The following is a 15,213-nucleotide window of genomic DNA, read 5'->3' on the forward strand; positions in this document are numbered from 1 at the left end:
TCCATCCCCTGCCACATGGCAATTTTAAACCAGATTTAGTTGTTAGGGCTGGTAGACGTGGTGTAGATGTTTACGCTGTAAAAATAACTTCTAAGCTGGAGGTTTCATTTAGACCAAAAGTGAATGTTGGTGATTCTTTAAAGGCCTTACCTCCAAGTGTTGTGTAGTGTTCACTGCTTTGGAAGGAAGAGCCCTGCATCACGGGGTGATGGCTCAGGTGTCTTTTCCAGTTTCTCATTTATGTGGGAAGAGAAGTGCTGAACTTGCCCAGAAATGACTGCCCTTAAGAAAAGCTTTTGCTGCACTTCTGGGGGTCTTGGACTTCTGTTCAGGTGAGGTGACACGGAGCTGCTGCAGAACTGAACTGCCCAAGGAGCTGGGAACTGTAATGATGCTGCAAGCCTGTTGGAAGTGCAGAGGATTTAGGTAAGGGCTAAAACCAGCTGTGGTGGGGAGAAGGTTTCATCCTGGAGCTGAGTTGGAGCTGGTGTTCTGATGCCAAGTGCTGGGCACCTGCTTGCATCTGCTAGAAAACACGGTTCATTTAGTCTGCAGTGGTGGCATAGTGGTGTTGCCTTGTTTCTGCTGTTTCATCACTTCATGTTGTTTGTGCTCGACATCCCTCGCTGCTCCGAGGCACCAATCTGGAGGGTGGAGGTGCAGGGAGAGGAGAGGCGTGTGCGGTGCTCTGCACGCTGGAGTACCTACTCTGCATGTAACTACTCCTGTCGTTTTCATTGCAACACTGCCCAGGCGATGCAGGCGGGTGCCACAGACGCAGGCTGGGACAAACGCTGCGCCGAGCACCTCGTACTCTGACTGGGAAGTTGTTCCAAGGCGCGGAGTGAAGGGTATGGTGGTGTGGGAGGAGGTCCCAGAGGGATTTGCTTGGTGGGGGGAACTCTGCCATGGTAGAAGCTGCTGGCAGGGCTGGAATGGGCCATCCCAAGCGGGAACGGGTCACAGTGGCAAGACAGATCCTGATGGATTTTTGGGTGAAAGTGGTGGTAGCTGTGCCGTGGATCAGGTTTGTTTCTGAAGGTGAAAACGTGACGGTGGAGCGGGGTGGAGGGAAGCGCAAGGTGGTACCTGGAAGGCTCGCAGTGCTTGGGGGTGGCCCCAGTGTCACTTGGGGTGGCCTTGGTGGCTCTGCTGTGCTTCTCGGCACCACTAGGTGCCTCTCGGCCTTTGCTCAGCGGCTCTGCCACGCGTGCTGCTGCGGGAGCACCCGCGGAGCCACTGCTCCGCCTGGGAAAGGAGGGTTCTGCTTTTTACACCCACTGCTTTGGGCCAGCATCACGGTAACTGCCCTCTTCCCGGAGCCAGGGTTGGCGGGTGGCACTGTAAGGTGGGAGAAACGTGAAGCTGCTGAAGGCAGCGCTGCCAGCAGGAGTATCCAGTGTGTAAAGAGCTTGTACTGTGGATATACAGGGGGATTTTACATGGTGTAAAATCCACCGTCCTTTCGGGAGTCCTTTGTGGCTGGGAGCAGCACTGGGCAGCTGAACTCCGCACTGCTGTGATGCTCCCTGTGGCTGCCACAGTCATTTATATGCTGAGAGTGATCTTTTTGTCTGCTCAGTTTGTTCCTGCCGGAGCGGCTTTAGGTTTGGGGCTGACAAGAACATAATCACAGTAAGTTTGAGGGGTGGGTAGCATCTTCGTCTTCTCAGTCATTGTAAAGGCTGAGGCTGTGGCAGGGCAGGGTGTTGTTAGTGATGGGTAATGTGTGTTGCCTGCTCCGCCCTGCTGCTGGAGGAGGTTTGGGGCAGGACTGAAAGTGCACCAGGAAAACCCCTGTACAGGACAAGATCCTCTACTTTGGGTGTGAATAGAGAGAAATGGCAGCTCCTGGTAAAGGATGTGCTCAGCGTGATACTTCGTGCCCCTCCAAAACCCTAATGCTGGTAGCAGTGTGCACATCGGGGCTCACAGAGCCCCTACTTCAGAGCTGCTGAATGAAAAGGACCAAACTGCTCTTCCCCTTGTCCTGGCACCGGCACCACGATGGCTCCGCCTCTGCAATAGGAACATTGTTAAGAATCCTAGAACATAGAATAGTTAGGGTTGGAAAGGACCGTAAGATCCAAGCCCCCTGCCACGCTTTTTTGTTCCCCCCCCCCCTAATTTGCCCCAGATACAGCACATACTGACCAGTCCCTCAGGTGAAACCCCATGAGGTAGCACAGAGCTTAATGTGTGCCGATATTTCACCTTCCACGTTTTTGTTGCTCCAGTGCTCTGTTTGACAAGGCCAGCTTCTGACACACATCCAGCTTCATTAGTGCTTTTAGCAGAAACCAAATTCCTCCCTCCTTTGGCTTGCAAACAACCTCCCATTGAAGCCTGGGAGCAGAATGTGTTTGTGTGTGTGTCTGCTGAGCCCTGTGTGAGTCCAGCTCAGAGAAAGGAAAACAGGGATTTGGAAACGTGTCTGGGACTTCTGTGGGGACCACAAAGTAATAGTTAAAGAAAAACTCAATTGAAAAGGCTCTTGCTTCACCTCGCTCTCTTACCTTTGGTTACAGGGTTGCCTTGGTGCCAGCTTGGGAGAAGTAGGAGGCAGATAAGCAAATAGTGGGATTAGTAGGACCTGATTCAGAGAGCACTTAAACCCGGAGCATTAAGGTACCTCCTGGCTTCTGTGAAACGTGGCTTTCATTGCTGGGTCACTAAGGCAAGGCTGAATCAGGCAGCGGAGGGTGTGGGAGCCCTGTGGTGCCCAGTTCCATCCCAGTCCATCTTCTGAGACCTCTTTGTGAGAGAGACAGACCTGTAATAGAGATACAAAGGATTGGGTTGTTGGGCACATAACTCTCCGTAAGTTTTGAGAGTCGAAGTGTTAAAGACAAAAGCGGAGATTTTTCCAACTTCACTATTCCGCTTCAGGCATTTTACAGACCGCTTTTTCCCCCACAAAGTGTTGCTCCTTCTAAAACTCAGACCCATTTATAATCTCTTTATGTGAGCACTCCAAATTGCTTTAGTCACTTTTAGATAGAGATATTAGTCTCAGGCTTTTTACTTGTATTTATTGCCTTGGATGAAAGAGAGGGTGTCAAGAGAGGAAAATGAGAGGAGGCAGAGGAGAGAAAAAGGAGAAATTAAGGGAAGGAGGTGGAAAAGGGAACAAAGAACTCGATTACATGGTTTTGCTCACATGTCTTCCCTCAGGATGATGATGTTTCTCTGGAAAACATCCCCTTCACTCCATGTGTTAATATTTAATTAGCTGCTCAGCATTAAGGGCTTATTGTTGGTGCTAATTTGGATGGGGAAGCGATGGTAAATGTTTCTGAGGGGGTGCTGGTGCCAGTCGTGCTGCTGGGCTGTAAGTAGGTTACGAGGGCAGGTATTTTAAGTCTCATTGCCTGGCAGCATCTGCTCTTCCTTGCACCCAGACTTCAAGGAAACCTCCTAAGGGGGTGCAAAGGCCACGAGACCGTGTCCGGAGCTCCTGGGAAGAGGTTGTGAAGCAGCAGATCTGCAGCAAAGAGCTTGGCCTTTTCCAACTCCCGTAATGGTCGTTAGTGTGAGGTGCTGAGAACTCATTTTCATCATCTGGGCATGTGATCTAAAGCCTCAGGATCTGAAATATTACAGTAACCATGGCTACCAGTGACTTATCTGAGGGAGTTTGACTTTTGTTTTGATTTTAAGTGTCTTGATTGTAGTTTAAAAATCAGAATCTGAATGTGTTTTTTACTTAGGCGTGAAACTAAAGGCATTAAATGATTTGCATTATTAAAATATCTATAATGCTGCCTTTCAAAGGTTCTTAAAGAAGGCCCTTAATATTCATATGCTATGTTCTAAATAAAGTTGCTCTTCAGCTTTATGTTAGTTCTGCAGCTCTCACCATAGGAAATCTTCTGCAGGCTTGAGCACTCCAGAGGTGCCTTGCTGGCTGTTTTGCAATCCCAAATCCTTTGTTTCTCCCCAGAAAAGCTGTGGCACTCCGTGCTCCGTGCATGTGAACACGCACACACCGCTGCTTTTCCTCCCTCCTCTTCTGCACCCCAGCCATGCCCCGTGGGGTCCTACCTTTACAGCCTGTGTTTACTGCAGAGGCTGCTCCTGGAAGTTTGCCCTGTTGGAAACCCTGCCAGCCCCTGAGCCTCTCCTGTGTGAGAAATCACCGGGCACCACCTGTCTGGAGAGTGGGAACACGTGGCTGGATGCTGGCAGGGATGCTGAGCTGGGATGGAGAGCCAGCCCTGCTAGCACTGACCCATCCCTCCCTCCAAGGAGGACCATGTTACACCAGGAGGAAGAGGACAGGCAGTTGTCTAGCAAAGGATTCAATCCCTGAAAGGTTCTCATCTGGCCTGGTGTAATTCTCTCCATTTGTGCTTGTGCAGTAGTTGCAAACATGCTGAAATATGAACTCACGCTTGGTAAGCCTTTAATTCCAGCTTTGATGTTTTTAATCATCAGGACAGATTTGGTAAAAATGATTCATTAGCTTGAAACGCATCTGGGATGACACGTGATGTTGTGGGGGATCCAGGAGGCAGAGGCAGGGGACGGTTGTTCTTTGGGATGTTCTTTGTGCCTCATCTGAACTGATTCTTGTAGTATGGCCCTTCAACACCTCTCAGCTTTAGAGGCCTCTTGGGCACTCAGCCCTGCCTTCAGGTGCCTCTTCTCTGCATCTGTTTCTGGTCAGAACTCAAGCAGCCCTGGCTCAGAACATGCCAGCTAAGGATGTGGTCAGTGTGCTCGGGGCAAGGATGAGCACATGGCCAAGCTGCTGCAATAGGTGAGCAGCAGAAGGAGAATTTCTGGCCTTGTTTGCCTCCCCTGTCTGCTGTCTGCCACTCCTTTAACCCTTGCTATAACATTTGCACAAGCCTGCAGTGTGTGTGTGGGTTTGGGTTGGTTTTCCCCAAGCTGAGGTCACATACACCGTGCTGAATGAACTCTTACCCTGCAGCGACGGGAGAGGATTGAAAGCAATCTGGCTTCAGAGCAGCAGCTTGGAGACAAATCCCCAATCCCATTACTTGATTCCTGGTAGTCCCTTTTTGAAAATCAGGTAACACTGATGCTACCGGTCTTTGAAGCTGCTGCCCAAAATGCATCACCCTTTGGAATCCATGTGCCTGTTGAATTCCAGCTGCCCTCACCATTTATGTGATGGATGCAGTGAATATAAAGACACCTTTCACTGCTACAGTGATTTCCATATGGAAAGTGGGATTTCTGTTCCTGTAAAGTCACCTTTATACCAATATGTTCATGTTAGAGGCCTTGATCATGTGAACATCTTCAGATCCCCTTCCCCTGTGAATCCTATGGGATGTGCAGTGGAAACGCAGCTTGATGTGAATGATTCTTATGCTTTACACTTTTCGAAGGGTAGATTTGCCTGGATGCAGGCAGACACATTGGACCTTGCTCCAAGCTGGCGTGCTCAGTCCCTGCCAAAGGATGCTCCAGCCACAGAAGCCTCCACACAGCTCTGCCGCAGGGGAGGGACTCCTCTCAGTGCTGTCCTTTTGAGGACAAAGAGCAGCTCCCAAGGAAAATTCCAGGAGCTCTCCATCAGAAAGGGAAGGAGCGGAATAAACACTTTGCCACTATTGTGCGATGGAAGGCTTTTATCTTGAAGGCATGTTCTGAACTGCTGAGGAGTCCATGGGACTCTTCCCCAAGTTTGGCTGCTGGAACAGATTGTTAAGCAACAAGTACACGGCATATCCAGATCCCGAGTGAGATAGGGACAGCCACACAAAGGCGCTTTCACATGTTCAAGGCTTCCCTTTGTGCTTTATTTCTGTTAAGTCTCTGACATCCAACTGCTGCTGCTCTTCTTCCTCCCTTCCCAAAGGAGCGGGAAGCGAAGCCGTGCAGCAGAGTGCATGTACCGTGTGGCACAGAGCCCAGTCGGAGCCAAGCCTGCTTTTATCACAAGCCCCTTTATACCAACCACGCTCCACACAGCGCTTGCTGCTGGTTTCTCACCTCTCCTTCTCCCGCTTTGTTTCTTGTAAAGTTTCCTCCTTGATTTCTCAAGCTTTGTGTGGATTTTATTTGCCTTTTGTGTTTCTTCTAAAAATTCTTCTTGTTTTCCAGACTGAAGACTGGGCATTATTAATGCTTTGCTTCTTGGGCTTTTTCCCCCCTGGAGGATTCTGTAATCCTTGGATCCTTTTATTTTATACCTGTAAACAGACAAAGAAACTAGTGCAGGGAGCTTTTCTGGGGTAGCTGTTCACAATTACCTATTGAAATGAATCACACATGAAAACATGTTTATTCCAGCACAGAAATATCCAACCGGCCACATTTAGTCCTCCATCTATTTTAAACTTACACTATGGCTCTTAACAATGCTTGTAAAACTTAATGGGAAAAAGCTAAAAAGAGGACTACTTGTTCAGGTCAAGTTGTCTGAAGAGGAGCCTGTGCTGGGAGGGTTGTGGGTCTGGTGGAAGCAATCCTGTATGGGTAAACCCTTGCGTTGGGAACAGGAATATTTCAAATGGGTATGAAAAAGGTGCTGAAGGAAATTCCCATGAGAAGAATACTGTGGGAGATGGAGTCTAATGCAGTTACGGTGAACTCAGGAGTCACCATCTCCAGGTGAGCTGCAGAGCTGCCTGTGTCCAGCATGCAGCAGAACGGGTTTGCTCAGTGAATGATGCTGTGCTCAGAGGCAAGATCTTTTCCACACTCATGCTCCGTGTTTCCTCCTCTCACTCAGCGAATCAAAGCCATTGTTCCAGTGAGGAGAGTAAAATGAGTTTGACGTGATGAATATTCATGCGCTCGCTCCTTCCAATCCGTTTCCTCTTTTGCCATGGAAGAGCTGGAGTGGATAGTCACTTCTTGGCTCGCGGAGTCATGGATAAAGGTCTTGTCAGCAACTGACTTTTTGCTAATCCTTTTCATTATAGGAAGGATGTTACAGCTGGGCTCCAATTTCTGAACTAAGACTTGTTAGTACGCTTTGACTTGAAGGCAGGAGTTTCAGATCTGCACTGCAAGAAGCACAATGCCTGGTACCAGGCATCCCAGTATGAATTTTGAGGCACGTCCTCAAGCCTGAGTTTTGAAACAGGCTGCAGAGATTCACTATCTGCATCCTGCAGCATCCCATAGAGCTCTGGAGCTGCTCACACATAGCGCCTGCCTTCTGGGTGCTCTGATGAACATCACAGATTTCCCCTAACCCGCCTCTTCTTAAAGCTTGCAGGAAATGACAATCCGATAAGTTGGGCAAGCAGCAAGTCCTGTCCATTGTTCCTTATTGTTTGAGGATTGTTTACATCCCCTTTTTTGTTATCCCATCTCCCTGACTCTTCTCTGACCTCACCTACTTGTGTTGTCCATTGTGTGTGGCTTTTGTTGTTGTTTAGGTGGTGAACTTTTAGGGACAGTTGGTAGCACATGATGGGATCATACAGCCCCGAGCACGCCAGGACCCAGGCTCTGTGCTATTTTATTTGGCTTTGTTGGTATATTCTACCTATAATAATAATAATGGTAAAAATAATAATAGTAATAGTAATAATACCCTTTAAGTGCAGCACTAAACTCACTCTCTTACTCTGGACTTGGGATCAGGTAATGCAGCTTTCCAGATTTGGAATGATCTGTTTGGGATTATTTATGTCATGCTTCCATAACATATTTCCTAAAATGCAGGAAGCAAATAGCAGGATGCATCCAAAACCATCAACCCCATCCTGAATACTGGTGCTTGTGTGTGTTCCTTGGATCTTGATCCTGAAAAGTAGTTCAGAGTTGGACCAAATTTGCCGATGAATTTAGGATTTCATGCTTCTGTGGGTGTGAATGGGCCCCGCTTGGTGAGACGCCTGTTTTGGGCAGGGCAAGTTGACCCATTATTCCCTTGCTTGGGAAATCTGCAGCATAACTGTTGTTATTTTCAGAGCAGCACAGAGGATCCAACAGATCTCTTCCACTTATGCAGAGATGCTGCTAACTTTCACCTCCGAAGGCAGCCTTCTCACTGACAAGTGCATCTGAGGCCAAGTGGATCCAAAAATGATGCTCTGCCCTGGGAAACATGTGCAAGAGGCTTTGGGAAAACCGAGGAAATATTTACTCTGGGAGGGGACTGTTTACAGTGCAGTTCAAACAGTTGACGTTATTTAGAGCAGCCAGTGCTATGTAATACGTTGCTTTTGCTCTTCTCATGAGGGTCCAGCATAAGGCCAGAACCCAGTAGGGCCAACAGGGCTGTCCTTGGACAGCACAGAGTATCCAACAGCTGCAGGCAGGAGAGGTGCTGAGAAGAATAAGCAACTGTGACTCAGTTTGGTGGTTGAAGTCAGGGCCAGGGTGGGCTCAGGGGTAGTTGTAGTGTGGGGACACTGATGTCCGTTGGAGGTTTTGGCCTCGCTGGCTGGTGTCTGGCTGGTCTCTGAAGGCCACGTGTGCTGCAGTGTGATGGGTTGTCACTGGTGGGAAAGGGTAATGTAAAAACCTGGAAGTCTCTTTTGTGCTGGGAGAAGGGAATACAACTGAGGTACTGATGTCATGATGTTCTGTGTGGCTGTTGAGCTGGGAATTTGTGTTCAAACTGCTTCACGTTACAGAGCTTCCCCAGCATGCTTTGTAGGTATACCACATATTGTTTTAATTTAAAACCAGCCTGTCTCTCTTGTTCTGTTTTTAGCATGGCTGACAAGAACAGCACCCTGAAATGCACGTTCTCTGCTCCTGGCCACAGCACCACTCTACTGCAGGGACTGGCCTCGCTCCGAGCTCAGGCTCAGCTGCTTGATGTCATCCTCACTATAAATAATGAAGTGTTTCAGGTTCATAAAGTTGTCTTGGCTGCCTGCAGTGACTATTTCAGGTGAGAATCTGACAGGGAAGCAGGCATTTCTACCTTTCCCATTGGTTTTCTGTTTCCCCATCCTCCCCCACCCCAACCCTTCCCACCACACCCCAGAATCACCCCCATGCACAGCCCTTTGGGGGTTTGCTTTGCCCCATGGAGGTCGGTGGGATTACCTGCAGGCACGGGGAGCCAGTTCCTCTGCATGCAGAGGAGGTGTGTTCGACTGCAGCCGCTGGGCCAAGATGCAAGTTCAAGCCCGGGTCCTGAACCCTCCTGGTAGGTGCTGCTGAAGAAAGGAGCTTTTGCCTTGGAGCTACCTGAGGTGATTTCCAAGAGGGCTCTGAAATGAGTCATCCCATTGAATGATGGTGCCTGCTGTAAATACACTCCTGTTGTCTTTAAATACCACTGACCTGTCCCCAGTGATTACTGTTCACAGGCTGAAGAGTGTGGAACGTTTCGGGTGTGCATTCTCCAGAGCCCCAGGAGATAGAGGAGAGTTGCCCCATCTTGTGGGGGTAGAAAACTGAAGGACAGAGATGAGTGTTCTCAGCAGTTAATGCAGAGTGAGACAGTGGCAGAGCAGGAACTTTGGTCTTAAGCAAAAATACGTATTCATCCATCTTGCCTCTGTCAAGCTCTTTTATAATGGTTCTCTGGCATGGAATGACATCTCTATTGAATTAGGAACCTTTTCTGGCAGCACCAGGAGCAGTATCAAGTGAGGAGCATGCTGGAGGCAAAGGGTATCAGGAAGGTTCAGAACAGCAGAGCGTTCGACCTGAGGGTTGTTTGAGACTGCAGGTCTTAACAGGTACGGGTGGGGAAGGGCTGTTCAATGGGGTTTGCAGTCCCTCACCATGTAGATTCCTTCCTGACCTGAGAAGAAAGTGTGTGCTGAGCAGGTAACCACAAGCAAGGGACTTCAGTGTCCCTTGGTGTATCTCATGTATCCCTTGGTCTGCTTCTTCAGCTGCTCTGATGATGTCTGTCTCCTGTACACACATTTTCTAGGCTGTTCCCTTCTCTCCCTTTGGTAACATAAACCCTCCAAGCTTATCACTCTCTCTACCAGGCATGCAATTAACCATGGAGCTGATCTCCCACCAAATGCTAATAGCACTATTTGTATTCATAAATGCTGTATGCAGTGCCACTGCTAGTGTGTTTTCCCTGTCAAAATGTAATTGCTGAGTAGGTTTCTTGTTATAACTTCTGTGGTGCTAAGGAAGGTTGTCCTGGGGAACAATGGCAGAATAATCTAGCTTTTGAAAATACTCTGGTTTTATGCAGAGAGGGAGGGGAGGAAAAGAGTGAAATTGAGGCCTTTATATAATAATCAGCATTTTAGAACCGTAACGCTTCTTAAAGGAATTGCATTCCACTTTGTCTTCATCGTGGCAACAATAACGCTTCTCTTTCTGCATGCTCAGCTCTGTGTAGCTAGTGCACGAGCACACATGTGTCTGCACACCCCTTGGGGCGAGGGATCAGGGCAGCGTGCTGTTCTGGGACATGGGATACACAGAGGGATTTTAGCAGAACGCTCTCATCTGCTGTATGGACAAATAATTGTGAACAGGATTCCTGGTCACCCGGTTACGGAGAGCTGATTTCATATGCAGGTATTTCCTCATTTAGGTCATTTAGGATTTCTTAGGCTTATGCTGGACGGCGGCAGGTTTGGACAGGAAATTTGGAACTCCTGTCTTGTGACAGTGTTCCCAAGATATTCCTTTATTCCTGTATCGATGCAGAAGGGCAGGGTCCATTCAGCACTTTTTCTGCCTAATTTGCACCTTAGAGTCACTACAGCTTCCTAAAGCAGCTCTAACGACACTGCCCTCAGAATGGATTTACCTTTCTGATGGAAGAGAGTGGGTTATCGATGGAAAACCCAGTTCCAAATGTGCAGGCAGCTGCCAGCAATTCAGAAGGTCTTTGTGCGACAGCCTGCAGCCTTGCTGTGGTGTGTGCACGATGGCAGTGGCTGCTGCAGCTCCCTGGAGCCGGTCTTCCAGCAGCCTGCTTTAACTTCGGCTTCCTCCAGGACTGCTCTGCTACTGCTTGTCCAATGCTACCCAGAGCACAACCATTGCCCCCAGGCTACCCATCTGTAACAAAACCTGCTGAAATTGAATGTCACTGTATAAAATCCCAATATGCAGTTGTGTCCTCATCACGCCCGCAGGCCCCAGTGCTGGGAAACGCAGCACTGCTCCAGCAGCATGGTTTATGAGATGTCTGCATCAGGCCCTGGCGTGGTATGTGCTTCCTGTGGAATTTAGAAGCCTCCCAAGGAGGTGATCTAGGGCCTAATCTCTGCGTGGCCTGGTCAACTGATGTGCTTGCAGCTGTGCTCGAACAGAATCTTGTTTTTCTCCTTGTTTTCTAATTGCCTGCTAGCCCCCTGCCGTCGTGCTGCAACATGACAGAGGATTCTGAAGTGGCTACAACTCCTATTTCCCTATTTACTTAAGGTGCTGGGGTTGAACCCTGGTGGGGAGGTTCTCTTGTGATTACCATTAGATGTGTTGCATCTGCACTAGCTGGATTCTATAGCCAGCCTAGGATAGAACAGGCTAAGTGATGGCAGTGCCGCAGGCAAGCTCAGAGGGTCGCTGACCTCCTAAACACAAGTTATTCCTTCTTTGTGCTCACATTTCCTGAACACTGGAACTCTTTAGGGTCTGGTTACCAACCTCTGCTGGTGCAGATCCCGTGGTCTCCTTTGGTTGTTGAGTATCACGGATTCCTTGGTGTCCAGCGTATTGCACTCCCTGCTCTGGTAGCTCTACCCACTTCCTGAAGCTTTGTCCCGTGGTCCACTCTTAATTATGCTGCCACAGGATTGAAAACCGTAACTTTACGGTAGCTGATATTACTTCTCAGTGCAGTGTTTATGCAAGCTTTATGTAAGAAACTGCATACTCTTAATTTCTCCTGCCTTTTAGAGATTTAGCCTTGATTTATTCCCCTCCCTCCGCATCCTCCCTGAGGGAATCAAGATGGTTTAAAAGAATAAAATACAATTCTGAAATGATGCATCATTTTACCTGTATTTAAAAGGGGGTGAAATCTTTGTGTTCTTGACCCCCAGGGCAATGTTTGCAGGTGGGATGAGAGAAGCCAGCCAAGATGTGATTGAACTGAAAGGTCTATCTGCAAAAGGACTGAAGCACATTATAGACTTTGCGTACAGCGCTGAAGTGACTCTTGATCTTGACTGCATTCAGGATGTGCTGGGAGCTGCTGTCTTCCTCCAGATGGTGCCTGTCGTGGAGCTCTGCGAAGAATTCCTGAAGTCTGCCATGAGCGTAGAAACGTGTCTCAATATCGGGCAGATGGCCACCACCTTCAGCCTCGCATCCTTGAAGGAATCAGTAGATGCATTCACTTTTAGGCATTTCCTCCAGATCTCTGAGGAAGAGGATTTCCTCCACCTGCCCCTGGAGCGCCTTGTTTTCTTCTTGCAGAGCAATAAGCTGAAAAGCTGCAGTGAAATAGATCTCTTCCGTGCCGCCGTCCGGTGGCTGCAGTATGACCCAACCCGTCGTGCCAACGCCAGCCAGGTCCTCTGCCACATCCGCTTCCCGCTGATGAAGTCCTCGGAGCTGGTGGACAGTGTCCAGACCTTGGACATCATGGTGGAAGATGTCTTGTGCCGGCAGTATCTGCTGGAGGCATTCAACTACCAGATCCTGCCCTTTCGGCAGCATGAGATGCAGTCCCCTCGCACCACCATCCGCTCGGATGTCCTGTCCCTCATCACCTTCGGTGGCACTCCCTACACTGACAACGACCGCACTGTGAGCTGCAAGGTCTACTACCTGCCGGATGCCAGCGTGCGGCAGTTCAAGGAGCTGACGGAGATGGAGGTGGGCAGCAGCCACTCCTGCGTGGCCGTGCTTGACAACTTCGTCTACATCGTTGGAGGGCAGCACCTGCAGTACCGGAGCGGGGAGGGAGCTGTGGACATCTGCTACCGCTACGATCCGCACCTGAACCAGTGGCTGCGCATCCAGGCCATGCAGGAGAGCAGGATCCAGTTCCAGCTCAATGTCCTGCATGGCATGGTGTACGCCACCGGTGGGAGGAACCGCTCGGGGAGCCTGGCCTCTGTGGAGAAGTATTGCCCCCAAAATAACGAGTGGACCTACGTGTGCTCCCTGAAACGCAGGACGTGGGGGCACGCGGGAGCCACGGTAGGAGGCAAGTTGTACATCTCAGGTGGGTACGGCATCTCGGTGGAAGACAAGAAAGCCCTGCACTGCTATGACCCCACCGTGGATCAGTGGGAGTTTAAAACCCCGATGAATGAGCCCAGAGTTCTGCATGCCATGGTCAGTGCAAATAGCAGGATTTATGCTTTGGGAGGCCGCATGGACCATGTTGACCGTTGTTTTGATGTTTTGGCTGTGGAATATTATGTGCCTGAAACAGACCAATGGACCACGGTGAGCCCGATGCGCGCAGGGCAGTCGGAAGCAGGCTGTTGTTTACTAGAAAAAAAGATTTATATTGTAGGAGGGTACAATTGGCATCTGAACAATGTCACCAGCATTGTGCAGGTGTATAACACAGAAACTGATGAATGGGAAAGGGACCTACATTTCCCAGAGTCTTTTGCTGGGATAGCATGTGCTCCCGTTATCCTGCCGCAGGGAATGACCCAGAGATAACTCCGTGCGACGGCGTCAGCCCCTGAAATTGCCTCGTGTTGCATGTGATCAGATGCTGTGTTGTTCCTTTGTTGTTTGCAAATGGTATTGTGCATTTTGTGGGTGAGGGAAGGAGAAAAATAGCTTGTGTTCCCTCCTCCATAAAGTCCCTCCTCCTCTTCTGTAGTGTTCTGGCAAGCGTGTTCCATCAGAAGCACTTGTCAGCTAGTTAGACTTAACAGATGTTACAGCTGGAAAAAGCTTTTCTCTTCCTTTTTTTTTCCTGGTTGGATGGGGGTGCATTTTGCCAACTTTTCATATTTGTAACAATATTCCACATTGCAAACCATGGCCAGCTCAGGGGGCACTGGGGACTGGGGGATGTTCAACAGAGTTCAGGTGTGATTTTTGTATTAATAGCTCCAAAAATGGATGTCGCTTCTTTGTTTTTTTTTTTAGCAAACAAACAAACCAAAAGCTGTAAAACACACTGACCTCCAGAAGCAATAACAGGACAGTGGGAGCTCCAGGAGCTCAGGTGCTTGGATCAGGAAAGCAGATTCTTGCTTTTCAAAGGTGACTTTTTGGGTTTCTTTCTCCTTTTCAAAGGGGAATACTTAGCTCTGCACACCTCTGGTCTCCGTTGGTTCTTCACTGCTTGGATCACACTGCGATTCCAGATCCCTTCCTCACCCCCTCCAGACAGCAGCATGATCCTCTAGTCCAGAAGTTCTCCCTTACCTGGGGCATTCAGTGTTTGCCACCCTAAAGCCATGTCAATAGCTGGATTATGTACAAATGAGCAGGATTCTTTTCCTTATGAGTGCCAAGAATTTGGCTGCCCTGGCAATAAGAGCTGCGGCTGCTCGGCTGGGCTGCGCCCCAGACAGCACCCAGAAGGCTCTGTTTTGGGTCCTGCTGCCTTTGCCTTGCCACCAATATGTGTTCATCCAAACTCCTTTTGTACAGGAAAAGGGGTGGGTGCTACTTCTTCAGAAGCTTGAAGGTTTTCTCCCTTGACTTGTCAATAAGCTACTTGGCATCGTAACGTGATGGAAGTCAAAGTGGAATGGGGTTTGTTGTTGTTGTTGCTAGTGGGTATTTTAAATGAAGAGATTAATTTGAAGATGACTCTGTCATTTTTGTGACATCTGTGTTTGCTGCACAGAGTTCGGTTCCTTCCTGAACTTTCCTCCAAGCCATTTTTTCTAATTCATTTGACCAATTAATAAATGGAAGGTTTCTCCTTTTATGAGGTTTTCTGTTCCAAGGGCTGTGTTTGTACCCAAACAAGTTTGATTTCGATGTATGCAGCCTTCTTTTTAGACAAACTTGCATTCTGCTGTTGAATAAATACTGTGCTGTAACTCTTTAGAGACAATATGTAATGTCTGTTTTGCTTGAGCAGGCCTGTGTAAAGCATGAACTCCATACCACAGATTCACACAGAGACATTTAATAATGAAATCAAAGCACCTTTGGCTATGGTGCGGGGAGGAGACATCCTCTCTCGGTTTAGAGTCTAAATTTAGGCTAAAACAATGCATAGTTTCATCTGCTCCTATCTGTCTGCTGGTTTGCAATAATAAATCCATGGAAGGTGCTCGTTGTTGGATGCTGGAGGCTGTGCTCCAGCTCTCAGGCAGTTAATTCACTCCATTCTCTGTTCGTTCAGTCTGGCGCAGAAGCGAGAAACGCTGCACAACAGCCTTGGCAGATCAAGCAAGTTTTGAA

General features: G+C 48.7%; 1 protein-coding gene across 1 annotated transcript; it reads left to right on the forward strand.

Annotated features, from left to right (window-relative positions):
• The first annotated feature begins 8,715 nt into the window (after positions 1-8,715).
• KLHL26 (kelch like family member 26) lies at positions 8,716-13,753 on the forward strand. The gene is made up of 2 exons (XM_080633997.1): positions 8,716-8,833; positions 11,919-13,753. Exon 2 carries the CDS (start codon positions 11,923-11,925, stop codon positions 13,498-13,500), a length of 1,578 nt encoding a protein of 525 aa, XP_080490123.1. The 5' UTR covers positions 8,716-8,833; positions 11,919-11,922; the 3' UTR covers positions 13,501-13,753.
• The last annotated feature ends 1,460 nt before the right edge of the window (positions 13,754-15,213 follow it).

Source organism: Psittacula echo, assembly GCF_963264785.1.
Source record: "Psittacula echo genome assembly, chromosome: 24".
In the NCBI taxonomy this organism is placed as follows: domain Eukaryota; kingdom Metazoa; phylum Chordata; class Aves; order Psittaciformes; family Psittacidae; genus Psittacula; species Psittacula echo.